This window comes from Ammospiza nelsoni, chromosome 14, assembly GCF_027579445.1.
Source record: "Ammospiza nelsoni isolate bAmmNel1 chromosome 14, bAmmNel1.pri, whole genome shotgun sequence".
Taxonomy (NCBI): Eukaryota; Metazoa; Chordata; class Aves; order Passeriformes; family Passerellidae; genus Ammospiza; species Ammospiza nelsoni.
Genome location: NC_080646.1, coordinates 5,945,762 through 5,972,784, shown reverse-complemented (window position 1 = coordinate 5,972,784; position 27,023 = coordinate 5,945,762). Strand labels below are relative to the sequence as shown.

Sequence of the window (27,023 nt, the reverse complement as noted above, 5' to 3'; positions counted from 1 at the left end):
GGACAGGAGAGCTGCCCAACAAAGGGAAGAATTACCATTACTGGGATGCACACCCCAATCTGCTGTGGTGAGCAGGGGAGGCGTGGTGATACCCACTGGGACCCCATTGCTGCACATTTCCCTTCCCAGAGAGGCGGGGCTCTAATGGTTTATTACCTATATTTTCACCTCCATCCCCTTTTTAATTTTCTCATAAATTGAACTCCAGAGTGAAATTCTCAGTAGGATTCAGGACAGAAATGAGCTGTCAGAGGGTCCTTCTGGTGGAAGAGATCTGCTTTCTGAGTACAGAAATGGGGCAACTGAGTGGGGAACAGCACCAGGCAACACACACGGGGAACAAAGCGAGACCCACGCGTTTATTGTCAAAAAAACCTCAAACTTTACTTGTGTTTCTCTCAATAAATAATTTACAGTATTTACAGGCGGTGACACTCCCGTGGGTCTCAGCACAGGGAGGAGCTGGGGGGGCATTTTCAGCATGTCCCCCCTTTGCCTATGTATTTTTTTTTTTTGTTTGTTTTATTTGTTTCCAAGTATCGGGTCCTTCTTGGCCACACTTCACCTTTAACCAGAACTGGGTCAAACACAACCAAAATAAAGTGCTTCACTGTTTGCTTCTAAAACAGGGATACCCCAACAACCACCTCACACCACCAGCCACCACTGGAGCACCCACCTGGACAGAGGGAATGAGCCAAGCCATAACCAGACTTTCCCTGCATGGAAAATGTCCCTAAACCACAGCGTGCCATGCTGTGGGGTGATTGCTTTATAGGAAGGGGAGCTCTTAAGGGAATAATTGACCTGTTGGCACGCTGTGGCTGGGCCAGCTCAGGCAGCTTTCATGCAGCACTGTGTGCTCAGAGGGAGGCTGTGCACAGCTGCATTGAGCTGTGGGGTAAACCTTTGCCCAGAGAGAGATTTTGTATTTTAAAAGGTGAGTTTTAAACTTCTAGGGAATATAAAAATTTGTTTTCTCCAGAACAAAGGGAACAGAAAGTCCAAATCAGCCTGGCTGAGCATTAGTGCATTGGGAAATGAAACTGTCCAGTGCTGTGGTCCAGTGGCTGCTCCCCTCAGCACCCCCAACTGTGATATCCTTATTTCAAAATCTCCCTAAACAGAGTATCTGGGGCATCAGCAAACAAAGCAAGGAGCAAAGTAGTAAACACATCTTTTTGTTTCTTTTCTTTCCTTAAACATTTAAAAACCAATTACATCTTTTCATCTGTACAGTCACACGAAATCAATGCCAGGGCTCTATATATTAAAGAGACAATATAAATTACATCAATTGACACAAGTTTGCATTTCTCTGCTGCTTTACAAATGGAGCTCTAGAGCTGTAAGGACACAATGAATAGTCATGTTCAGTATTTACACCAGGCTGCCTCTTGGCACCAGTTCAGACTGCCAAACCAAGCCTGTTCCCACCTCTTTTGGTGCTAGCTTGTCTCATCACACCCAGAGATCTCCCTTCTGAGAGCAGGAGGTGCCCCCAAGTGTGATGTGTGTTTTGGGGCTTGTTTCTGGGAACTTCCCCCTGAGGAAAGGTGGGGGAAACCCACCAGGAGGTCTTGAAGGCGCAGACCAAAGGTGGTCCTGATGTTTGTTCAGTGAGCCATGGGGTGAACCACAGAGGAACACGGAGTGGAGGAGATGGGCAGCACTACGTGGTGGGGGAAGGAGATTATGGATGGTTTTGAGGCAGGGAACAGACATCAGGAGGCAGCTGGGGGGGTCCTCTGCTGCATCCCATCTCCTGGCTGAATTCTGACATCGCCCCATTTCTGATTCAAGCCCTCAAGGGCTTAAGGTGCAACTGGTCTGCAATGGGGTTGCAAGTCGCGGCCCCAGGATGGGGAGCAGAGCAGAGACCTAGCAGCAAAAATAAAGAGCACCACGCTCCTGCTCCATCCCAGGGCTGAGCCACAGGCAGGGAGGGGCTGGAGGGAGGTGCAGTTGGGTCTCCCACTGAGCAGCCACCGTGCTGCCAGTGTCAGGGGACCAGGGAGTGACCAGGGTGTGAGGAACTCATCCAATGCTGGGCAGAAGTTGCAGAAACCCCTTGAATACTGGCCAGGTTTCTCCTGTTCCCATCAAGAGTCCACGGTGGGTCCAGGCAGAGACAAGGGAGACAGGAGTCAAACTACTGAGTGAAATCAGCCAGGTGAACTGGCTAAAACAGGGGAGGCCTTTGAACCACAAAAAATGCAGGCCAAGGCTTGAGGAACGTGTCCTCCTTCCACCCAGAAGGTGCCTGGCACCAGCAGCCAAGCAAGCGTGGGATCACTGCCCACCATTCGGGCCCCTTGCAGCAGGGCTGTGGGCAAAGCAGGAAAAGCAGAGCCCAGCCCCGGTGAGCAGGACATCCTGCCCTGCTGTGCTGGTCCTGTCTCACTGCTCCGTGCCCTCCTCGTGGGCTCTGCTCTCTGCAGACAAAGCCACGTTCACACATGCCAGTGTCACAGTCACCATGGGCATGGCTGGGACCAGGGGAGTGCTACAAGGCTCCCCAGCACCCCCTCGAATGGCAGCAGGAGGAGCGGGAAGTGAGCAAGGTCCAGACAAGGTACAGTCCAGCAAAAACTCCTGTCTGGTCCCACTGGCAGCACATTCCTCCCAGGCAAGAGCTGGGAAGGTGGAGGACTTGCACCAAGAGAGAGACTGAGTTGAGGACAACCCACGTGGCTCTGATGTCCAACCTCTCGTTTTCCAACACCTGCATCTCATCTCTGGCTGCCTCCTGCTCCCCTTTCCCTTCTCTCCAAGGTGTGAAGGAGCAAACCTCTATAACAAGCACAGCCAACACAAACACAGCAGTGCTACCCAGAGGGCGGGATGCGTTCCCGTGGGCGCCGTGTTGCCCGGGCTCAGCACCCGTGTCCTTTCATAGAGGTGCAGCTTGTCCTTGTTGGAGTGAAGCATCTTCACGTCCTCAAAGGCATAGTAAGCAGCCAGCATGAAGTTGACATCCCCCGTGGTGAGGAGGTCAAAGACACAGGACTGGAAGTAGAGGTCCTCCACGGGCAGCTTCTCCCTGCACTTGGCCGTGGCCGTCTCGTAGGTGAAGGCCTCGGGCGGGGCGGGCAGGCTGGGCCCCTTCCTGCGGGCCCGGCCCTCCGTGGCCTGGGCCGAGCGCACGGCCTGGAAGTCAATCTGCTGGTTGGCTGGGCAGCCACGGAGGCACAGGTAGAGGCCCTGGCTGTCCCTGTCCTCCACGGCGTTGACCACCTCCTCCGGCATGCGCACGGCGAAGGTGAGGTAGCGGCCCACCTGCCTCACCACGATGGTGGTGCCGATGTACTTGGCCTGGATCTCGATGTGCTGGCCCGACACCTTCTCCGTGATCTTCAGGCTGTTGGCCCCATGCTTGTCCCCTCCGTTCTTGGAGCCGTCGACAAAGGCGGCGGGGAGCTCGTCCATCTCTGCCTGGTACACTTTCTGCTCCACACACTCCTGGAAGCTCTTGAAGATGATGGTGAGCTGTGGGGAAGGAAAATGAGCATGGTTACAGCCAGTGATGACCACCTGAGAGCAGCCAGCAGTGGGGTGGGAGCTGGAAGGGCTGGATGCAGTCCAGACAGAAACATGACCGTCTTTCTCACAGTCCTTCACCCTAAGAAGTGGCCCTGACTTTCAGCCCCCCAGACATGGTGATCCTGCTCCAGCCAAAGGGTGAGAACACTGTGTAGAGATCCAAGACCCAGAGGCTTGACTGAATGCACCACCTGGATCTGCCTGTTATCTCCAGGCCCAGCAGAGGAGCTTCCTTGCAGCTGGAGCTGGGTGGAGTATCCCAGCTCACAGGCCTGTGGCAGCATGCCCGTGCACGCAGCACTGCCTTGCCTCCGGGCTGGCAGATGGCAGCAGGGATGAGCCCTGACTCCCTTGGAGGTGGTGGAGCTTCTCTTCTGACTCCCATGGCATTTACATCCCAAGGGCTGGACCAATTTGTTTCCCTAACCAAGTGCAGACCAACAGGATTTCTCCCATGGGCCCTCAAACACGTCCTGCTCCATCTCAGCCCCACAGGCACACATGTGCTCAGCCTGCTCCTGTGGGGTGGCCCTTCTAGGGGTGACTTCAGGGTGGCCTTGGCACTGCTGGGTTAATGGTTGGACTCGATCTTAAGAGGTTTTTCCCAGCCTTAATGAATCTGTGATTCTATGACACAAACATAGCCCAACATGCCTCCTCACCCCTGGCTGGGCTCAAACACAGGCCACTTCCAGAGAAGGACCTCACAGTGCTTGCTCTTCCCTTGCTGGCCTGGCTTTTGGAGGGAAGACCTGGGGAGGAAAATGAGTAGAATTTGCATGTACAAACAGTACAAACTACGTTTCCTCTTCCAGCTCTTGCAGATTTGCTCTAGCACCTTTCTGCCTGTGAGGGAGAAGAGGCAAAGGGGATCTCCTGCCATGTGGGCCCTGTGAATGGGGAGACTGAGACCTCGCCAGAGTGGGGTGGGGCTGGAGAAGAGAGCAGAGAACACACAGAGCCCCAAGGACTGAGTGCTCCCATGGTTTCCAGCAGCACAGTGCCCACAGCAGTGCTTCCCACACTCACACTGCAGATCTCATGACTGATCCCTCCTCATCACAAGCCTCTGAGGCAGATAAGAAGAGAAAAGCTCAATTAAGATGGTGATCCTGCAATCCCAGCAGGTCCTAGGATCCTTAAGACCACTTTCCTCAAGGCAGACTTCCTTGCAACCTTCAGCAGGTTTTGATGTGTTTTAGCAGGTAAGGACATCAGATAAGTATCTTTTAGGGGGTTTATCTGGGACAGGTCAGAACCTCACTGCCAGTTCCAGCTCAGCATAAAGGGGTGACATGAGAGCAGAGAAGCAGCCCTTGTCCTACACGTGCTTCTCTCCTCTCCCCACACACAGGGAGAAGCAGAATTCCCAGACATGGTGGGACAGGACATTTTCCAAAAGCAAGAGCATGCCTCCTGCTGAGCCTCCCTCCTTCTTTAGCACAAAAAGTGCCCTGTTAGCTTTAGAGCTTTAGCATGACAGGCAGCACACCAGCTCCTCAGCTCCAGGTCCCTCCTGAAGCTGAGCCTGTGACACACAAGTCCTGCTGTATCACAGCAGCACACTTTCCCTTGGGCTCTCTGTGTTTGCCTTGTACCTTCAGGATGTTTATTTAGTCTGTCAAAGCACCTCCAGTACAGACTGTTCCCCACAATATGTCTTGAGTTGGCTGCAAACCACAGAGACAATTACAAGCCTGACTAGAGGGGAAGGCAGTGTGAGGAGCTCAGCTCCCTCCAGGCTTTTCCTGCAAGCTGGAGCCTCCCTGGAGGGCAGTCCAGGGTCTGCTTGGGCCTTGGGGGTCCCCCAAGAGATGCCAGCATCATTCCTGATGTGGCTGTTCACAGCAATCCCAAGGTGGGAGTCCTCTTAATTTGCAATACCTGGCTTGGCCACGGAGGCCCCCTGAGGTGCAACACCTCAGCCTGCTTGCTGTGACAGGGCTGGATGTGCTCAACAAGAACCACATTTCAATGAATGCTGGGGACAAAAAAAGGATGGATATTGAGGGACAGACATTCAAATTCAGAGGAGCTCATGCTCTGTCTTCCCCTTCCCAAGGAGATGTGGAAACGGAGGAAGACACAAAGGAAAGAAAGGCTGCTCTGAAGCCTCTCTGCCCTCGCCCACCTCTGCCCAGGGGGACAAGGCTCACCTTGCTGGTGGCGGTGGCCGAGGAGCCAGGCAGCACAGGCGTGTTGGTGACCTGCACATTCAGGTAGTTATTGTCTATGAGTGGCCAAGCCCCCTGCACCTTGCAGGTCTGGAAAGTGTCCGTGAAAGTCCTGAGGTGGGGGTCCCCAAAGAGCCCGCAGTGGGTGTAGTTGGGGGCGGCCGAGTGCTTGTGGAAGCTCTTCTCGTAGTGGCAGATCTCGGGGCTGTCGGAGCGCTCCTGGCTGTCCCCGGGAGGCAATGTCCGGAGGCGGGGCTGGGACGTGGGGCCATCCTTGGAGCAGTTGTGCTGCACCATGAGATCATCTATGCCATGCACGGCCGAGTGGTAGGCCAGGTCTCCCCTGCAGGTGCGGGCGGTGCGGCGCGTGCAGTGCGCGTAGGCCCGCAGCGCCGTGCAGAACTCGGGCGCCTCCTCCACGCCCAGGTGGTGCGACCCCGACGTGGCCGCCCAGAACTCAGAGTTGCACTTGAGGATCTTGCATGGAGATGTCACTGTGGGAGGGCAACAGAAACAAGGGGATCAGTGCTGGTTTGCCAAACTCTAGCCCATCCTGAGGCTGCGTCCTCCTCCCGCTGCCTAAACTCATGACACCGGCCCGGCCGCGTGACGGGGTCTCGCTCACCAGATGTGACCCTCTCACATGACCCAACTCTCATGCATCAAAGCCGAAGAAACCAACAGGATCTGCCCCAATTGAAGCCAAAAAGGGAAAGAACATGCAGCCTTTAGATGAATGATAATGGGGGGAAACCATGGTGTGGAAGAATGGGATATATTCATAGCAGTGATAAGGGAACATCATTAATGCAATGGGGTTTTTAATGCCCTTTTAGGGTTTGACATTCTAAGCTCTGTGCTGCTTGAGTTACTGTGGCACTGTGTTCCAGACTGATCTCTACCAGCACAAAGTTCTCTCCCTTTTCCTCCTTTATGAGCTTGGGAAAACAGAGCAGCATCACAAGCACTGTGCCCAGGTTAGAGCAGGACCAGTGCCACAACCCACCCTGCAGCACAGCCAGAAGCCATCCATCATCACCAGAGCGGTGACGCTGCAGCGCTCATCCCTGTGCCTCTGTAAAGAAACAGGAGCCAAAAACCCTCTTTCCTGACATCCGTGCGGCTCTGCCCAGCCCTGGGAGCCCGTTCCCCACCACGGCCCGCTGAGAGAGAACAAGAGGTGGAGGAGAAAAACCGGCACAGCAGGTGCAGGGATGCCAGCGAGCCCCTGCCTTGCCTTCCCTTCCCACCCGCCGTGCGCTGCCCAGGCGGAGCAAAGCCAGAGGCTGCAGGGCCTTTGCCGGGCTCAGCCGCAGCCCTGGTGCTTCCTGGCAAGGCAGAGGAAGGCAAAGAAAATTCAGATCCTGCTTCTTCCCCCCCAAACACAATGTCTGTTCCCTGGGGCAGTGTGGCTTCCCCAGAGCAGACTTGAAAGCAGCTGTGCGAAAAGCACATGGCCATCGCTGAATGTCGCAGACGCTGCTCTGGCCCTGCCAATTTGGACTCTTGCTGGGTGAACCCAGGCTCACACTACTTAAAATTCATGGCATTTTCCTTCCTCTCCTCTTAATCGACTCCCTCGGAGCGCTTGGGAACAGGATGGGTTCAGGCAGAAAAGGCAGCAGGAGGAGGAGTAGACAAGCCCCACCATTTCCAGATGCTTTCATGGTGCCTTTTGCAGGCGTACCCATACATTCCTGTCTTGGGGCTTGTTTAGAAGGAGCTTGGCAGGGCATCCGTGCCAAAAGTATCTCAGATTTGTTTAGAAAGAAAGTTACAAAACCCAGTATTGTTTCAGAGAAAACAGTATGTTTGAGTTTTAAACATCACAGTGCTGGAAACCTAAACAGAGTTGGTGCTGGAAAATCAGAAAGGGAGACTTAAGACTATAAAACACTGAGCAGTTCGGCTGTGAGAAACAAGCCAGTCTCCTCTCTGTTTTGAAGAAGACTGAAGTGCAAATAGGAAATGGTGACAGGTTCCTCACAGTTTTAAAATTCATGTTTAATAAACTCAGATGCTAGCAACAGCACCGAGAACCCGGGAGCTGTTTGGTCTTGGCAGCATCCCACTTAAACCTGCAAGCAGCTCTGTGGAAAGCCTTTAACTCATCATTGACCAGAGGTGACTCAACAACAAGGTTCTGACCTGGGACATGGGCTCATATTTCTGCATGTCGGGGTCAAATTTAAAGATATTTATTATTTCACATCCCTCTCTTGTTCATGCCAGGAGTGTGGTTTTCCAGGACTGTCATAATGGAAGGCAGGAGTCAAAACAGCACGGCAGGAGTGTGACCAGTGCCACCACTGCTGGTTATCCCAAGCCCTTGTGGCATCAGGCAATTAAAGTCATTGCTCTCCTAGTTGTTATGTTAATGTGCAGCTTGAGGATGCCTTGGGGTTCCGTGTGGCAGAAGGTGCTGTCACTGCAGCCCGACCTGCCCGCACAGCCCCAGGAGAAGCTGGAGGACACATCCCTGGACACGCAGGAGCCACACACCCCACAGCCCAGCAAGGCACCACGATGCACTACACAAAGCATCCCGTCATCCCGGGAGCAGCTTGCAGAGCACTTTGCCTGCTCCAGCCCTTCAGCTGCTGTGGATTTTTTTAGTACGAACAAACCCACAGCCTCTCATTCTTTAAGGGCTTACTTCACTTGCTTGGATGAGGAGATGCAGACCGAACAGAGAGGACCCTACTGAACAGCCCCCCACATCCAGCTGAGCATCCCCCACTGCTGCCCTGCCCGGGGTCACACATGACTTTATAAGGTCCTGCATTAAAAAGCCCCAAGCGAAGGGAAGCCCATCTCCTTCCTCCCTGAGCCTGCAGGGGGAGCGTTCTGCCCTGCGATGTTATCGCTGCACTTTTGGCACCGAGCCCCTTCTGGCTGTTTCGCTCAGGGCCCCATATAAGGCCAGATCTCCCAATCCAGGTGCCCCGGCGCTGTGTGAGCGGGGCCTGTGTGTGCCTGGCCTTTCCATGGACACCTCCCCAGCCACCCTCATGATGTGCAAACCCCTCACGCTGCTGGGGAGGGAGCACAGCTGACAAAGGCTGTGGAGGAAAGCGAACACGACCCTCACCCCTCCCAAGCAGCCTTGCCTCGTCCCCTCTGGCAGCAGCTTTGGCACAGTGGTGCAGGCTCATTTGTACCCTGGCCAAGAAACGATGTTTATTCAATTTCGCATAATCTATTTTCCATCGACTCACAATGGTTCTGTTTTTCAACCACAGATGACTTAGCATGGAAACAAATCCCTCTCAAGCAGGAACCTAGCAAGGCTCTCCTGGGGTCTGTGAGACACCCCCAGGTCTGGGTGATTTCTTGTCCATGGCAGAGCAGCCTTCACCTCACACACAGGTGATTTCAACCCCTCCAAGCCACCTCCCAACCCTCCCCATGATCTTCTTTTAAGGCTTTGAAAGGTGCCACTCAAACCAGAGAACAAAATTTCCTTTGTTGTCTGTAAACCGACGGTTTCAGAAAGCTAAAGCCAGAAAAAAAAATCAGAAAACCACCTGGACTAGGACAGCCCTCTCCCATTTCCCCCATCTGTTCAGGGACATTTCCCGTAAGGTCTGTGCCCACTGAAAAGCCACCCCGTTCCCGGGCAGGCTGTTTCAGGAATTTATCACCTCCACAAAACACGGGTCTTGGTTCTAAGTGGATTTTATCTGACTTCATTGTAAGGACATAAAAAGAACCAGCGATTTTCTCCAAAGCAGTAAAAGGTCCGTTAGTGACTAGTGTGTTTCCCACAAAGATATTTACACACTGCAATCAAGTCCCTTGTCAATCCCCAAGATAAGCTAAACGGTTTGCACTTTTAAGTTCTCGCTGGAAGGTGTTTGCCCAGCCCCACCATCAGATCTCCCTCCAGCAGCCTTGTTTCCTGCACAACCTGTCACCCCGACAGGACACGGGGATAAAAACATGCTCACAACTCTGCCGAGGTCAGCCCTTTAACCAGGACATCCCACTGAGCAGGCAATGAATGAATTGTGACCTTTTCCTGAGCTCCTGGTTTGGAAAGCCCTGGTCCTCCATTCAAAAACATGCCATGGACCACCAAACACACACTCAGGGCTCTGGGGTATTAGATGCCCTCATCATCAGTACATTGCATTACCTGATGTCAAATTAAGTGTTTCAACATATGCACACATCTAACTTTAACAGCATTTAATTATCAGTGTCCCCCTATTCTCCTTTCAGTGGGTGTCAAGTAACCTGGGTTTCATTTACCCAAATCAAGCTCTTATAGAAAACTAGCACAAAACCAACATTTCATCTATTCTCCTGTAATTCCTGTAACAAAGAGAATTACTGGAAATTAATTTCTGTAAGGAAAAGCCAATTCTTTTAAGACTCCTGAATGCACATTCACCAGACCTGTTAATTTTAAAGTGTTCACTGCTAAGCAATGTTTTTTAATATCCTCTTGGTTCCTAACGGGCTGGAAAGTATTTCATCACCCACATGTGATGCAAATACATCATCCCGCGTTTTTCCAAATACATGGATTGAAGTGTAGATGTGCAAGCCTCACACAGGCAGTAAAGGGCCTTTTTGGAGAACACAGTAAAACGTAATTACCTTTGGCCTCAGATCTGAGCACCCTGACTTAGGCTCCTAAACACATATTTATTTAAGTAATCTAAATAAACATATTTATGCTGACACCTCAATAGGAAAGGCACGATTCTCCAAGGTGCTAAATACCAGCAACATCTGCCAGCTTCAAGGAGATGTGGGCTGCTCTGCTCACAGGCAGAGAGCAGTCACCACCAGCATGAAAACGACCCCAAAAGTGTTAAAAAAAAAATATAAATCACAGTGCTCCTTAAAAACACGGCACAAGAGACTGCTTCCAGAAAGGTATCAGGAGTCCCCAGCAAAAACTGAGGGAATGAACATTGTGCTTTGTATGTAGCCCCTCGTGCTGCTCCTGTCCCAGGGGTTGTCCCCATGAGCCACTCCTCATGGTGGCCATGCTGGACCCACATTTGATGCCCATGAGGGTTGTGAGATTAGATACAAAGAAGGAATTTTTTTACAATTAGGGTGCTGAGACACTGGCAGCTTGCGCAGAGAGGTGGTGGGTGTCCCATGCCTGGAGATGGAAGACGTCCTTGCCCATGGAAGGGGGGTTGGACGGGGTGACCTTTAAAGGCCCCTTCCAACTCAAATCATTGTGCGATTCTATTTTATGACACGGATCAGCCGGCGCCTTGTCACACCAGGGAGAGAAAGGAGCGATTCGGGGCAGCCCTGATGGATGGGATGTCACGGGCAGGGACAGCTCTGCCGCACCCCACGGGGCACCGCGGGGCGAGCAAGACCCAAGGGCCACCTGACCCAGCCTCGGTGAAAGGATTTGTGCGGGAAGGCAGCGCCGGGCTCTTCCAGCGACCTCCTTTGAACTGTTAATCAAGCACAATCTTGCAGAATAATAGCCTGGTTATTATTGCCTTGTTTGCATAACAAAGAGGCCCAATAAAACTGATTTGACTGTGCTCAGAGGGGGTGTGAAAGATCAGCCCTGAGAAAAGAGCTGCAGGAATGCAGCAAACTGCTCCAAAGCCTCAACCCAGGAAGAAAGACAATGCAATTTGCCATCAAGAAAAGCCCAATAGACCAATAAATTACCCATGTGCAAAGGGATTAGATCAGGTTTCAGTTGCACTGAAATGGGGGAAGGACCAGGAGGAGGGGACTGGAGGAGAAAAATAAACCTGAGCTCTTAAAGAGCTGGGGCTCCTATTTTGCAAGGCTGTGCGTTGGGAGGTTGGGGTGGAGGGGCCACCTTCCACGCTGGGGCCGGGGATATGTGCTCATTTCCACTGGCAAAAGCAGCAAATGCACTAAATCCAGGCAAAGGCCCTACTTTGTGTACGATAAAGTAATTTTAGAAGTACCCCAGAGCACACTTCAAACCATGCAGCTTCCTTAAACCCAGTCCTTTTCTTGCTCAAGAGGATGCTGGAGGAAGGAGAAACCAGCTCCTTTAAGTTAGAAGAGGGACACAGAAGGATTTTTCTCGTTTCAGCCCGTGTCAATCACTCAATCATCCAGAGGACCCGCCATGGCCACCTCCTTTCTGTCCTCAGCACTGAGTTCACGGCCCCCCATCTCTCCTCTGCAGGCATCACAGAGACACGGGGCAAGTACAGGCAGGAAACCAGCAGAGTCAGTGTCTTCAGCAGCTCCAGCACAAACTGCTGCACGCCGCCGAAGGAGCCCTTGATCGCTGCTGTCACTTAGTCAGCTCTTTTGGCTCCAGACTCGGCTTTCGGCTGACCCGGCATGCTCCGCGCCAGCCAGGGCAGCTCTCCCAGCCCCCAGCCAGCAATGCTCCTCCAGGCTCACCTCAGCATCCATGAGAAGGGAGAAGGGTGAGCAGACACCCATGGAGCTGCCAGCCAGGGCCGTGCTGCTCTGAGAACTACCAGCAAACCTTGGGCAGTTCAGTGGGCACGATGGGCTGAGAGGCGGAACTAGCACAGCCACAGAATCACAGACTTTGTTCTTGAATCTTCCTCCTGGGATTTGGGCCTTAGTGCTGCCTTTGCGTCAGCTGTTGAGCTTTTGCCTGCTCAGAGGAAGCTGTGCCATAAGGTGGTTCAGGAGATGCAGGTTTTACTCTTCCGTGAGCTGGTGGATGGAGGATGAGCAGGGAGGGAAGGATAAGGCAGTGATCTCCGACTCCTCCTCTGCAGAAGGGCACTAACAAAGCTGGCTCTCAGCAGCACAGGGTGCTGCAGGCTAGGAAGCCTTTCTGGAGCTGCACACCTGACTTTCCTCATTGGGAGCACACCCGGGCACTTTCACCAACAGTTCCCAAGAGCTGGTAAATTTCCTCAGGCAAATGGTCCAGTTTAGAGATGAGGACACTGAAGGATGTTAAGGCTTTCACCCAAGATGAGCATCGTGGGAAGAGAGGTCAATTTGCACTCTCATGCCCTGCATGAAGCATCACCCTCACCTTCCTCCTCAGCCATTCATGTCCCCATCCCTCTGGAGCAGCGGTCCCTGGATAAGGTCACCTCTGCCAGCCACCCCCACTGCCGAGTGTTTCAGGTTTCCAGCAGACATCTCTCTCCCCACGCCAAAGCTGTTTTCCCAGGGAGTCTTTGAAGGCAGCGCTGCCACCCACCAGTGCCCGGGGGCCCCCCAGGTGTGGCAGCGGGTCCTTCACCCTCCTCCCCCTCGCCCGGGCCGTGGTGGGGCTGGCAGGGAAACGCTTTCTGCTCACAGGTGTGGATTCCCTCTAGGAATAATCATCCCCGCTGTGCTCTTGTGAAATTTCAACCCTTCAAACGCAGAGGTAAATGAGATACAAAACGAGGAGATGGAGAAAAGCCCGGAGCACATAAATCTGGATGAGGCAAATTTATACAATTAGATGTCTGCCAAAAAATTGCGGCATCTCAATCGGAGGCGTTGGCTTGCGCAGGGCGTGGGGTGGCAGCTGCCCGGCTGGAAGGCAGCAGCCCCACCAGCCCATCAAGACACCTGACTGATGCTGGAGCCCCACCTGGGGATGAAGGGGACCCTGTGGATCCATTCCTGCAGACTGGGCTCCCACCCAGCACCAGATTCCGTCCCCATCACTCATACCCCATGGAAGCCACAAGAGCCTGTTCATCTTTCACAGCCACAGACCTTCAGAGGTTTATTTGCTTTTTAAATGCTGCCTCTCCTGGATTCAGGTTTTAAATTTAAGAAGAAAAACTAACTTTCCAACTGGAACCCACTCCACCAGTCCCACTGCTCCCCCACTTGTATCCCAGCACAGCGATGCTTTCTCATCACTGTGGGCTGGCAAAGTTTGGAGTCATGTCCTGCCACATGCCCTTGTCATCTCAGAAAGGGCCAGCTGGAGTGTGTCACACAGCAGGAGAAAAAGGTAGCTTGTCCAAAACCCAGAATGCCATAGATCATTCCTAAGGCTTTGGGGACCAAAGTCAACAGCTGTCCAGGAAGGAAAGGAAACCAAGGGAGGAGAAAATTCTTTGGCCTCAAGTGAAGCTTGCTCTCTGCCTGACCCATAAAACCTGTACATCAGGGACAGCTCTGCTTGCTGGGAACTGAATGGCAAAACACTTCTGGATGCTCATGCAGTACAAAGTGGGACTCGACACCCTTCTGAAGGACCTGCTGTCCCAGCAGCTGTGGGGACATGAGACCCTGGCCACCCCACACACCACGGCAGAGTCAGACAGGGCGGCTCAGTCTGTGTCTACCAGGGCTGTGTGTGTGTGTCGGAGCCAGCTTCTTCTCTGCAGTGAGAGCCCGATGACTTCATCAAGGGGATGGCATCTGGTTTTGCAGTTGGCTATAATTCAATTCTCCCCCTTGCTGCAGGAATTTCAGCTGGTGGAGCAGTGATTTACTCAGCCGGGCTGCACTTGAGTGCAAAGCAATCTTGAGGCTACAATCGAACGCACTGTTATTTTGAGAGCTCACAGACAAGGGAATAAATATCCTCCTCTTTTCATCCCAGTAGCTGCCAAGTGCAGGCTACAGAGCTTTTTAAAGGCATTTAGGAGCTCTCCTCTAACAAGTGCACTCTGGACGCTGTGCACGGTCAGGCAGGACTTTGCCTGCACAGCTCACTCCTGATCTGTGGCATCAGGATGGGATTTGCAAGGACAGCCAGACACAGGTCAGGGCACCCCTCATCTGCCCACCACAGCTGCATCTCCATGCAACCCCCATTTTCCCCAAAACCCTTTCTCCATCACCCCAGCACACATCACTCCTGGATTCCAGCAGCCCTGAGCTCACCTCAGCCCTCTTCCAACCACCTGAGACCCTGAGGCTCTTTTGGTCCTGGCTTCCTACACTCCCCCTTACTCCAAGTCTGGTGTCTGCTCCAACAGGAAAAGCAAATCAGACCAAATCGAACTCATCCAGATGGATCAAAAGCCTTCATCTTTGACTTCTTTCACTGTCTCACCAACACTTATCCCTTGGGAGCAGTAGGACTTGGCTGTGGGATCCCCTGAAGGACTGAGGGGCTGAGGAGGGGCTTGCTTGCGCCACACACTGCCGCGCCAGAGCCTTCAGATGCTTTATGGGCTGTGCCCATCAGGGAGCCAGAAGAGAGACCACAAAGCTCATTGTCACTGGGGCCGCAGCCTGGCTCTCCAGGGACAGCAGGTCAGGGCACAGCCCAAGAAGAGCCCCCAGGTCAGGAAGTTTTTATGGTTGCCCAGCCCTGTGAGCACTTTCATGTGCACATCCGACTCAGCACAGCTGTCCATGCCACAGAGAAAGAAACCTCCACTGTTCCCATGATAAACCCAAAGTCACTCTTACACTGCCTTGTGCCCAGCAACCAAGGGCCAGGAATTCCACGATTTTCTGTGGAAAAAAGCAACATATCCACCCCATCTACAACAAAAACAAGGCGCCTCCTTCCAGCCCCACAACGTGCCTTGCTGGCAATGGCAGAGAACTTCCTGTTCCAAGTACGAGACCAGCTCCAAGCTTGCAACAAAACAGGGAAGCCAAAATATTTCCAGGTTTACGTTTGAATCCCTCCCTTCTTCTCTGCCCTGACAACATCCCGCACAGGCGAATTCCTCCCCTGCCTCCACCTTCCCCAGGATGGGCTCCATGTTCACAGCACTCTGGGGGCTATTTTAGCCTCTAAACCATCTCAATTTTGGCTTAATGCTGCCATCAGCTCCCTGCTGCTGAGACAAAAGCCATTTATTGACAACCCTTCAATAAGGTTGGATCCTTATCTGGAAACCACTGCACTGTCTGGATGGACCAACAGCAGAAAACTCCAAATTTTTATGGAGGCAGAAGTGTATTACAGCCAAAACAGCCAAGCTGGAAACAAACAGGGAAAGCCAAAGCAAACCTGAGCCTGCCACACCTGGGGCAAAAACACCCAGGGCCAGATTCTGGAAGTACAAAAGGATTTGCAAGAAAACGAAGCACAGCCTGTACTGGGAGGCACAGGTTTGGTTCACCCAGGAGGATCAGGGTCTCAGCTGGGAGAGCACCCATGAGCATCCAACACTGGGACATGGCACAAGCTCCAAGGAGAATTTCTGCCAAGGAAACAATGAGCCAGTGGCGTGCTCTGCCCAGACCTCCTTCCCCAGCTGCCTCACGGTCACCCTGACCTACGGCCAGAGCACCCAGCCCAAGGGCACGGGATGCTGGGGCTGCCCAGGAGGCAGCAGGGCGAAGCCACCAGTGTGAGAGCAGCACAAGTGGGAATCCAGCCCGGGCTGCGAACGTAGGGGGGGTTAAGCAAATAAATAAATAGGGCAGGACTCGGCGAGGCACTGATCTGACACGCCAAGCGCCCGCTTGGGCAGCCTCCAGCGGCCCTGCTCACCTGGGGCTCCCAGGAGGGCTGCGAGGCCTCCTTGGTGCTGCTGGGAACCCACAAATTCCCAGGAACCACAGGGAAAAAGGAAAAGGCAGGGAATAAATCCCCCTTTTCCCCTAAAAGCTTTTAAAAAAGCCCCCAGCCTCCTTGCTGCTGCGAACCTGCTGGGAACCCACAAATTCCCAGGAAACATAGGGAAAAAGGATATGGCAGGGAATAAACGCCCCTTTTCCCCTACCTTCCCACCCATTAAGCAGCTCCTTGGTGCTGGGAACCCACAAATTCCCAGGAAGCATAGGGAAAAAGGGGCAACAAGGATATGGCAGGGAATAAATCCCCCTTTTTCCCTACCTTCCCACCCCACAAAGGTTTTTTAAAAGCTCCCAGCCTCCTTGGTGCTGCGAACCTGCTGGGAACCCACAAATTCCCAGGAAGCATAGGGAAAAAGGGGCAAAAAGGACATGGCAGGGAATAAATCTCCCTTTTTCCCTACCTTCCCACCAACAAAGGTTTTTAAAAAGCCCCCAGCCTGCTCGCAGCCCACGGCACGGGGAGCCCCGACTCCGCCTGCGCCCCGCTCCCGCGGGCTCTGGATCGCCTCGTTCTGCCAGTTCTTTGCACCTTATTTGACTGCTGAAGGGAGAATCAAACAAAGCAGCCAGCCAGATCTCCTATCAAGTTCTTTCTTGCACCGTAAATCTCACAGCCTCGACGCTCTGCAACTCAACCGCTCCAAAAAGGGCGTTAAGCAACACATAAGGGAGCAGCTCCAGAATTTCCAGAAAAAAAAACCAAAAAACCAGGGGGTTCAGCTTCCAGCCTGCTGGGAAGGTTCATGGGAAGAGTGGGGTCCAGAGAGACACCTCAGTGCTAAGGGCAGCGTTGAAAAGGTCTTCCTGGAAGAGGGCGAAGAGGGCAAAGATGGGAGGAAGGGCGTAAAGCAGTTATTTATTTCCTACATGTGTGTGCAAGACTACTTCACCTACGGTTATGCAAAAGAAAGGCAGAGGAGATTTTAAAATTAATAAATTAGATTTTTTTTTTTTTTTTACAAATGAAAGTTTTAGAAAAACAAAAAGGGAGATAGGGAGATTTAAGCCTTCGAGTTTTTCTTTCGCCCTCCTGCTTTCTCTCAATTTTTATCCCCCTTGCAAGTGAAAAAAAAAAAAAAAAAAAGAGGTAAAGAAACTGGAGAGTTTTGGAAGGAACAAATCCGCCTCTGTGGACTGGGTTTCCCCTCCCCCAACAAAAACAAGCACTCAGGGCTTGAAGGAATTTGCAGGCAGAGATCTGCCAAAAACATTGTGAAAAACTATGGGGGATTCATTGGAAACAGATGGCGTTTTCAGCTGTAATTCTGAAATTCTCCCCTTTTCTGACACAATACAAACATCGGGGCCGGGGGCGGCGGGGGGGCCGAGCCCCGCGGCGGGTGCGAGCGGCCGGCCCGGGGGTGCCGATGCTCGCGGGACCATTTGGTTGCCATCCCGCCCTCGGACAGCACAACAGCTCCCGGCCCAGGCAGGGACAAGTTTTCCGAGCAAACGAGGCTGCCGAACCCCCGGAGCCGTGCGGCGGTGAGCGAGAAGGGGCGGCCGCCCCGAGCGCCCGCGCATCCTCCGCCCGCCCAGGTGCGCCCCGCGGCCGCGCTCCCCCCGCGCTCTGTGGGGTGCGACCCCCGGGCCCCCATCGATCCCAAACCACACCGCAAACACCCCCCGAGCCCCTCCGACACCGCTCCCCGCCTCTGCCCGCCGCGGGGGCTCGCAGCGTGGAGCACACACCGCTCCCACGGTAGAAATTTCCAGTGGGGGTGCTCATACGTGGGTCACCCCACCGGTGTCCCCCCTTCCCTTCGCGGCAGCCGGGAAGGGCAGAACGAGGTAACCTGGCGCTGTCAGGAACACCTCCCTCCTCCCGGCTGCCTTCGTCGCTTTGATTTCCACCATCTCCTTCCTTGTGGGATGAGGAGCGGGGAGACAAAGAAGATGAGGTCAAGGAGAAACACCCACCGCGACTGCTTGGGGAGCGGGGAATTGGGGGTGCACGCACCAAAACCGAGCCCCGCTTGCTTATTTTAAACATGTGGCAAACTGCTGCGAGGAGAGGGAGAGGGAAAGAGGCCCAGGGACAGGGGAACGGGGGCGGCGATCCAAGGGCTGCCAGAAACACAAGGAAAAAGTCTGCAAAATAAAGAGGCTGTTCCTTACCTGAAGGGAAGATGCAGAGAAAGACAGGGAGGATTTGGAAAAGTCCCAGGGCTGTGGATCCTGCCCCTCTCCCCATACCCATCCATCCAGCTCGAGCTTTAACCACTATCCTCTCCCTGGAAGAAGAGTTTAAAAAGGAAAAAAAAAAAAAAAAAAGACAAGGGGAGAGAGGAAAGGGGAGAAAAAAAGGGAAAAATAAATCAATCGAAAGAACTTGGGGAAAAAAATGAAATCAAAAGCCCCGCATGGCTCCGCGGAGCGCGGCAGGCACGGGCGGCCCCAGCTCCGGGCTCTGCACTGAAAGATTACACAGACTTTTTCTCCTTCTCCTCCTCCTCCTCCTCCTCCTCTCCGTCCCCTCCCATTCCAACCCAGCCCCAGCCATCAATCATCCCGCTGCCTCCCAATGCCTGCATCCTGCGCTGCGCCTCCTCCTCCGAGCGCGCCCGCCTCCCCGGCCATGCTGCGGGAAGGGGCGGGAGCGGCCGCGGCCATGGGAGCCCGGCTGGGAGGAGCGGCCAGAAAGAGCCGGGGAGGGACCCCAACAGGGGCTGGAGATGGGGATGGGGCCACCGAGATCTGCTGTGTGTGCCCCCTGGGAAGGGGGTGGCGGTGGTCTCACACAGGATGGGTAACGGGATGTGTGCCAGCATCGCAGCTCGGTGGCACTTTGGGAGAGGGGCTTCCTCCCACCCCATCGGGTCTCAACACACACTGTGCCTTCCCTGCCCCTCTCTCATGGTCTTTCCAAGAGTCCTTTGATCTAAGTAAGGTAACCTGGCCCTGGGATCCTGCGCCCAAAAATTAAGCAGTTTGGAGTAAAGGGGCTGTGGTACAGCACAGGAGGGAAAACTGAGGCAGGGAGGCTTTAGGCAGCTGGTGCAGGGTAGGGGTTGTGACAGCATCACTGAGGTCTCCAGCCTGCTGGGGGATGGTGTTCCCCCAGCACATGGAGCTCCTCCATATCTTCCCAGCCCTGGCACCACGGTAGGTGAGAGTTTCACAACAGTTCCAGGTCATTCACCCGCACCTGCACTGGCAGCGGTGAAGTAACCCCAGGTGACTCAGAAACAGCAACTCTCATAGATCCTTATCACTAGACTGGCACTCCTTACATAGGGGCATGGCTGTCAGGTGCCCAAATCCAGCTGCGAGCCCACCAAGGACTGATGGAGATGAGTAACAATACCTAAACTCACTAAGGGCCACCACCACTGCCTCCTCTGCACTTACAGACTTGGATGTTCACTGGGGGAAAGTCTCACTCATTATCTTGGTAGGGTTGTCCCAGGGTCTCACTTTTAAGCCTCCCTTAGAGACCCTCCGGGCGGTCCCAGGCAGGCACCAACCCTGGGATTGCCCTGCCTGCTCACAGGCCATCAGATGGAACAGCAGCTTGGAGCACACAGGCGTTTGCCTGCTGGGTTTCAAGATCCTGCTCTTTTCTCCCTCCTGCAATGCCACATTGTGTGGAGGTGAGCAGACTGGATCTGCATCCCCACCATCCCAGGGGTCTGTGCCACCCATGAGAGGGCTAGGCTGGGAGGAAGGCATCCACTTAGCTTGGATCTCTTAACAATTCCCCTTGAGGGATGTTTTAGGCACAGTGAACTAAGACCACTTCTGAATGAGGGTGCCCACGGGTGTAGGCTTTAATGACTTCCCTGTTTTGGATCATTAGCTCCCCTTTGATGGCGTGTCCCCTTGCCATCCGGATGTTTCATCTCCTTTCTTTTGGGGTTCTTATGCAAAGAATAAAAGGATGCTGGTTGTTTCACACCACCCTTCTCCCAGCTCTGTAAGACCATGCTTCTTTCCTCCTGCGGGTTGGGATAGGTTGGGATACTCCTTGACATTTCTTCTAATTATTCTTGGAAACCTCCTCTTCTAGCTCATAAACATCCTTAAGGATGCTTTTTTGAGTGACTGTGGCTTAAAATTTTTAATAGCAGTTTGTGATCTCCTTCCTATCATGGATTGAATCTGCAATCCAATACAACAAATATCCCATAGAAAGAGGAAGAGGAGATGGGAATAAATATCCAAGAAGCAAAGATATCTTTTAACACCTATCTATTTCTCCATAGAAAGAGGAAGAGGAGATGGGAATAAATATCCAAGAAGCAAAGATATCTTTTAACACCTATCTATTTCTCCATAGAAAGAGGAAGAGGAGATGGGAATAAATATCCAAGAAGCAAAGATATCTTTTAACACCTATCTATTTCTCCATGAGGGGAGTGAGCCCCGATGCCTCCAGAGAACGAGGAGCTTCTCTGGGGCTTTATCCAAGCTGCAACAGGAATTAAAACACTGCAGCTTTTCCATCTGGGACCCAGATGGGATCCAAAAATCCTGTGGCCCTGCCTGCCTAACGGAATATCTGCTTTGGTCCTGCTGGTCCTAGATCTGTGCTCAGATGGTGTCCACTAAAGGCAGAGGGAGCTCTGTGTGCAGAGGAGCTGCCAGAGTGGGCAGAGCTGGGCAGGAGATGAAAGCTGGCAGGCCGGATCCAGACCTGTAGCAGAGGCAGTGTGGGAGGAACGCCGACTCGAAGCACCTCTTTGTGGGGGATGTCAAACAGGGGCAAGTATGTCCAAACCCTGCCAGCTGCTCCTACCACCCAAGAAGAAATGCCTGCTGATGGGATGTGTAGGCAGCTGGAGCTGGAAGGGGCCTAGGGGAGGAGAGAGAGGGTCTGTGAGCTGGGGAGAGCCCAGGGAAGGGGGGGAGATCCAGGGGATGGCGTTCCAGACCTCAAACCCCTTCCTCTTGCTCCCACCCTCTCCTCTTGCAATGCGACTTTTGCTTTCATTTCAAAATAAAAAGCATAATTTCTGCTGTTATCCTGGCTGATGACATCTAACACGATCTGTTTAACTAAAAAATCACATCTGAATTACGAACTTTTAAAACCCAGCTGTTAAATAGCTGCTGCGAGGCTGCTTTGATGGTTTGACCTAAAGCACCACTTTGGTATTGCCGTTTTGGGGCAGGCTGACACATTGCAGTGATAGCCTGGAATCCAGTCTGAGGCATTACAGTTAAAATAAGACCCTTGATGGAAATTCTGCCTTTGGTGTAGGGAAAACGGTGCTGCCATAAAGCAACGGTCGGATGCCCCTGGCTCCAGTTTGTAAAAATTTCTCCTTGATTTTGCTCCGTTGCATCATGCATTGCAAATGGGATTGCTGTTCTTGGCACTGATCAAAGCAGCGGATTTTGCTGGAGAAAACAACAGATGTGTCCAAACCGTAACTTCGGGGAGGAAAAGGCCCCAAATAAGGTGTGTTTCTGAAATCCTGCTCCCCCTTACACGGTTTTGAAATAAACTTCACCTTTCTGTTTAGCTGAATCAAATCTTTGGACTTTAAATCACTTCTGAATCAGACGCTGTGTGAAATTCAAATCTGTGCCCTGCTTTATGGGGATGGCTAGGCTTGGAAATGTGGAGTTACTGCCTTTCCCCCAACTTCTTTCCTTCTCAAAGCCCATGCAGGACTCCCTGTTCAGGCAGGGTTGAGCCTGATGCTCCTTGCAAACAGAATGTGGGAAACCACCCACCGCTGACATGCAGCCACGGCAGCGGCTCAGCTCCGGGGCGCAGGCACCTCCGTGGTCATCTGCACCTTGTTGTCGTGTTTGCTGTCACTGTGGAGGGCTGACATGCAAATCACAGCCTTCTCCGAGGCATTTGCAGGATGCTGGAGGAGTCTCAGATCCCATGGGGCACCCAGCTGGGCTGAACTTTCCTTTTCTCTGCCCTGCGTGGCTGTGGGCTTCAGTGGGGCTGAGTGAATGTGGCTGATTTGAAGCCAGAGGTTTGCAGATGAGGGCTGCCCTCACAGCCTTCCTAATGGAATCATTCACTACCTGTAATTATATGGCTAAAATAGTAAACATGGGTATTTCTGAGGGCTGCAACTGGTAGTTAGAGGAGTGGATGTCGGGGCTCCTGGTCTGCTCCTGACTCTCCCGTGAACTTTCTGTGCGGCCACTTTTCACACCACTATCTCCACACTCCTGCTCTGCCTCAGGACACCGTGTTCAACTTGTGGCTTGTCTGGGATAAGCCATAATCACTCCTGCAGGAAGCTAATCCTGAAATGCTCTGCAGGGATATGTGTGTGTTTGGGGTGAGCAGCAAAAAAGCAAGCTGCTCCTTAAAGGAGGAAGAAAGGAAGTCTGGAACGGAAACCCCCAAGTTGTTGCCTGGAGAGGTTTGATGACTGATCCCAAAATGTTTGTGAAAATAAAAGCAAACACTTATGCATTGAACAATTCTCTTACTAAAGAAAAACACCCCCTGAATAAGAAGACCAAAAAATCCCCCAACATCTTTCTGCAGTAACAGCCACATCTAATATCTGCAATTAAATTTAAATACCTTCCTTTTATTAATCTTTCCAAACTGCCAAATGCGCCTCTAAACTTCTTCCCTACCAATATTTCCTTGCAGGTAGAGCAGGAAAATGTCCCCCTGAGATCTCCTTAGTGCCCTGCATTGAACTTTGGCATCAGCAGGATGGGGCAGGCAGAGGGGATGGCACAGAGCTGGGCTTTGAAGGGTGACCCACTCCTGCATAGCAAAGTGCAGAGAGGAGTTTGTTGGTTTATCTAAATCCTCCTTTCCATCAGCCTCACCAACCTGGCTGTGTAAAAAGAGGCCGGTTGTGAAAGGTGGAAAAAAAATTACATCTTTGTGCCACCAGTAAATGAAATGTAAGAACTCTTTGTTGACCTGCATCCTCGCATCTGCAGATTAACTGATTATCAGCAACCCCCACTGAAGTCACAGTGGGTAACCTTCTCTCCTCAAATTGCCTGCTCCAAGCCCACAGCCATAAAAATCACCTCTAAATGCTGAGAAACAGCCAGGCTGTATAAGGGGAAGGGAAGATGGGCTGGTGGAAAACTTCCAGTCTTACCCATGACAGAAAACAAAACAAGCAGGGTTATTTTAAGGCAAATAGAGTTCATCACATTGACTTTTTTTTTTTTTTTTTGAACTTGTTAACACTCATTTGTGTCTCTCCCTTTCCCTCACTGGCAAAGCCCTGGGGGGGCAAGGCCTAATTCCTACACATGGGAACATGTAACTATCCCTTGTTCGGCAGTGTTTGGAGGGCTGGCTGGAATTCACCAGCTGTGTATTTCATTCTCTGCAGGGAGCTGGTCTGCCTGGCCCAGTCTCCTCTTTGGGGTAGATATCAAGCAGTATCTCTGTAGTGTGTCTTCTTCACATCTGGGCTCCCTTCTAAGCAAAAATAGAAGATGGGCTGGGAGGTTCCCTAGAGCAAGTTCAAATGGCCAAATGTCAGCTCAGCAGAAAAGATGGGTAAGTCTGAACTGCCAAAAAATGATCAGAATCACAGAATCACAGAATGGTTGGAGTTGGAAGGGCCCTTAAAGAACATCTAGTTCTGACTCCCCTGCCATGGGCAGGGACACCAGGAGAATTGCAGAGAACAGGGTGCTTATCAGCAGAGACAGAAGCCAGTCTGTGTGATGGGACAGTCTTTCTTTTAAAAGCTCCTGACATGTCGAGAAAGTGCAAACATAGTTCACCAATTCCCCTCCTCTGACTGCCAGGTCAGCTAAGGACATCTCCTCCATCCTATTTAAAGGTGGGAGATGGCATTGAATGTTTGCAAGCCAACATCTGCAGCCCTTTGAGCAAGGGCTGTTTGAAGGATCCTCTGGAAAAAGCTCTGTGAAACCCAATCAGCCTTGCCAGGTCTCCTTCTGTCAATTTGCAGCAGCAGTGGCCAGAAATACAACCCAACACAGGATGCCTTTCCTGCATTCTCAGTTGTGAGGCACTGAGTGACAGTGACCTCAGCTGATTTAAAACTTTGTCCTGAATATCTGAGAAAGAGACATTCCTTCTTATGGGGGGAAAACCTCCAAACCCAAACAACTTTAATCCAGCACTTCTGTGGGTATTTTGGCAAACAAAAATGGGAGTTTTTGTGAAGAGGGAGCATCGTGGAGTTGGCACCAGGAGTCCTCCCGGGCGTGCCTGGCTCGGGGCTGGGCTGGGTTAGGGTTGGGCTGGGATTAAGGCAGGGCTAGAGCTGAGCTGGGACTGGGATAAACTGGGCTGGTACTGGCCTGTACTGGGATTGGGCTGGGCCGGGGCTGCGGCCCCACTGGGTGGTGCTGTTATCCCTGCGCCGCCTGCAAAAGTATCCAGTTTATAAAATAAACGCAATCCAACGCCGCCTTAAACCACATGACATAACAGCAGTTTGCGAGCTCCCATTAAAATCTCAATTTGGGGAAATTGATTCTACCTCTGAGCAATTGCGATGCAATTACTGCAACAGGCAGCAATCAAGAATCACATCAAAACAACACCAAACTTTCATCTCCTGCCTCACAACCACCACCACAACAAAAAGCACCTGTCTTGCAAACGCAGCCCGGTTTCCATAAATATATGGAATTTTTAGGAAGGGCAACGTGCATGTCCCAGAGGGGAAGCTCGGACAGGGGCTGCTCTGCCTGGTGCATTTGACCTGTCCTGTCTGGGGGCTTTATTCTGACCCCTCCGTCTGCGGGAAGAGATTTTTGGGCGATTTACGGGCTCAGGACATCAGGAACGGAGTCGCTCCCGCTGCCCTGGCGCACTCCAGCTGCCCATCCTCTCCCTGCGCACAGATGTGCCCGTCCCAGCCGTGTCCCACATCTGTCCAGCTGTCGCCCCCCGCCCTCCTCCCCTCGGGGCTCCTAAACCCCCCAGGCACTTCGGAACCAGGGGAGAGCTTTGTGTCCCCGCTCCGGTCTCGATAACCGCGATCAGCCCCGGGATGAGCAATCCGAGGGAAAGGGGGAAATATTGGGGAGGATGTTTACAGTTCTCATCAGTGGTCTGCAAGGAATTACTCGACTGACTTAGCGCAGCAGGGAGCAGCTTAAGTGGCAACCATCAGAAGGGAGGATAAATGAATAACCTCATGCATGCCAGCTAGCGCCGAGCCGGGCAGGGGGAAGCGGGAATAATCCAGGTTCTTCATAAAAACGGCCAGGAAAGGGGGAGCCAGGAGGGGACCGGGAGCCTCAACAGGTCCGGAGGAGGAAGGGCCATGCAGGGAACCGGGGGACATGCGGCCGGGGGGTCCCCAGCCCCCTCCCCGCTTACCTTGGCGGCCGCATCAGCCTCTCCAGCCCCGCGGGGGTCGGTGCAGGCAGCGGCGGTTTTTTTTTTTTTTTAATATTCTTGTTTCCAAGAGGGGTAAATAAAACAAAAATAAAAAACGAAATAAAATAAAACCCAAATGAAATAAAAGAGTAAAAGCCCCCACGGGTGTCAGCGGGGGTGGCGGGGCGCTGGAGGCCGAGGGGCGCGGGCAGCCCCCCGCCCTGCGGGCAGCCCCGGCGGGGTGCAGGCGGCCTCGCTCAGCGGGACGCGGGGAGCCGCATCGCCCTCCCGGAGCATGTGAGAGGCAGCCGAGGAGATAGAGCCAGATAGGGAGGTCCCCTCCCTCCTCCCTCCTTCCCTTCTCCCTCCTCCCTCCTCCCTCCTTCCCTCCGCGCACGCTGGGCAGCGTCGTTCGCGAGGAGCGGCGGAGGGAGGGAGCGAGCGAGGGAGGCGCAGCCCCGCGAAAGGTGGGGGCCGGGGGTCTCCGCTGTTACACCCCCGACCCCCAGCACCCCCTCTCCGTGTGCAGGCAGACAGGGCTGGGCGACGTGGAGGAGGATTTCAGGGTTTTCCCGGAGTGGTGGGGATGCTCCACCTGCAGCAGGAGGGGATGAAGGGGAAGTGGGGTTTGGGGAGCACACCCCTCTTCAGCCCCTGAGAGCATCTTTACATTGACGGGGGATGGTGACAAAGACTGGCACTGGGGGCGGGAGGAGGACCCCAGCAGGACTGTGTGATGGGGAAGGGATGGAGACCCTAGGCTGCTCTCAGAGCCCCTCAGTGTCGCTGCCCACCCCAGCTGCCCCACACCCAGCATTGCCGAGAGCTGGGCAGTGTGGCAGCTCGCCCTCCAGTGCCCCCAGCACTCCTGGGGAGAGGCCTGTGGGGGCTGGTTTTGGCAGGCACGGGTGCCAGGGCGATGGGAAAGCTCTGGGTGCCGGGCTGTGCCAACCCAAGTGTCAGACACACAATTAATTACTGCAGCCCTAGAGCCACAAACACTAAATATGCCGTCGCCGTAGCGCGTGGATAATAGCAGCTCTTTGCAAAGTGTTTCTTTCTCCCCTTTCTCCTCTGTGTGCAAGAGACAGCGACTGCAGAGAGCACACAGCAGCTCTCCACTGCTTGATTAAGTCAGCAGTGAAGACAAAATGTGCCTGTACAGCTCGGGCTTAAGGAGGGATTTGAGTGTGTGTAAGGTACAAATTAGAAAATGGATGTGATTTAATCACAACAAATCTAAACAGCCCTGCTACAGAAACCTTGCCATCAAAGAGGGCTTTCTCTTAAATGTGGGCACAGTGAGTGTATAGTCCTGACAAAGGAACAATGTGTTTGGGGATGAGTTATTAAAGCAGGAACAGAGAGAAGACTGGGGAAAGCCTGATGTATACCAGATAAGTTATCAGTTATAGAAGGAACGGCTTCCTTCCGTAATAATTATTTGCAAATCAGTCCTCAGCTCTGGACACTGTGGTGTCTGGACACCACAGCAGAGACAGAGCAGCTTCTGTCAGGCTTGGGATGCTGCACAGACAGGAAACCAGGCACAGCCCCTGCCTGGGAGAAGGTAAACTGCTTGTTCA

General features: G+C 53.0%; 1 protein-coding gene across 1 annotated transcript; it reads right to left on the bottom strand.

Moving 5' to 3' along the window:
• Positions 1 to 338: 338 nt before the first annotated feature.
• On the bottom strand, positions 339 to 25,734 carry RGMA (repulsive guidance molecule BMP co-receptor a). Its single transcript, XM_059482545.1, is given in 5 exon segments — positions 339 to 3,489; positions 5,700 to 6,211; positions 18,294 to 18,409; positions 25,438 to 25,610; positions 25,612 to 25,734. Coding segments are annotated over 5 exon segments (1,620 nt in total). The 3' UTR covers positions 339 to 2,793.
• Positions 25,735 to 27,023: the final 1,289 nt, after the last annotated feature.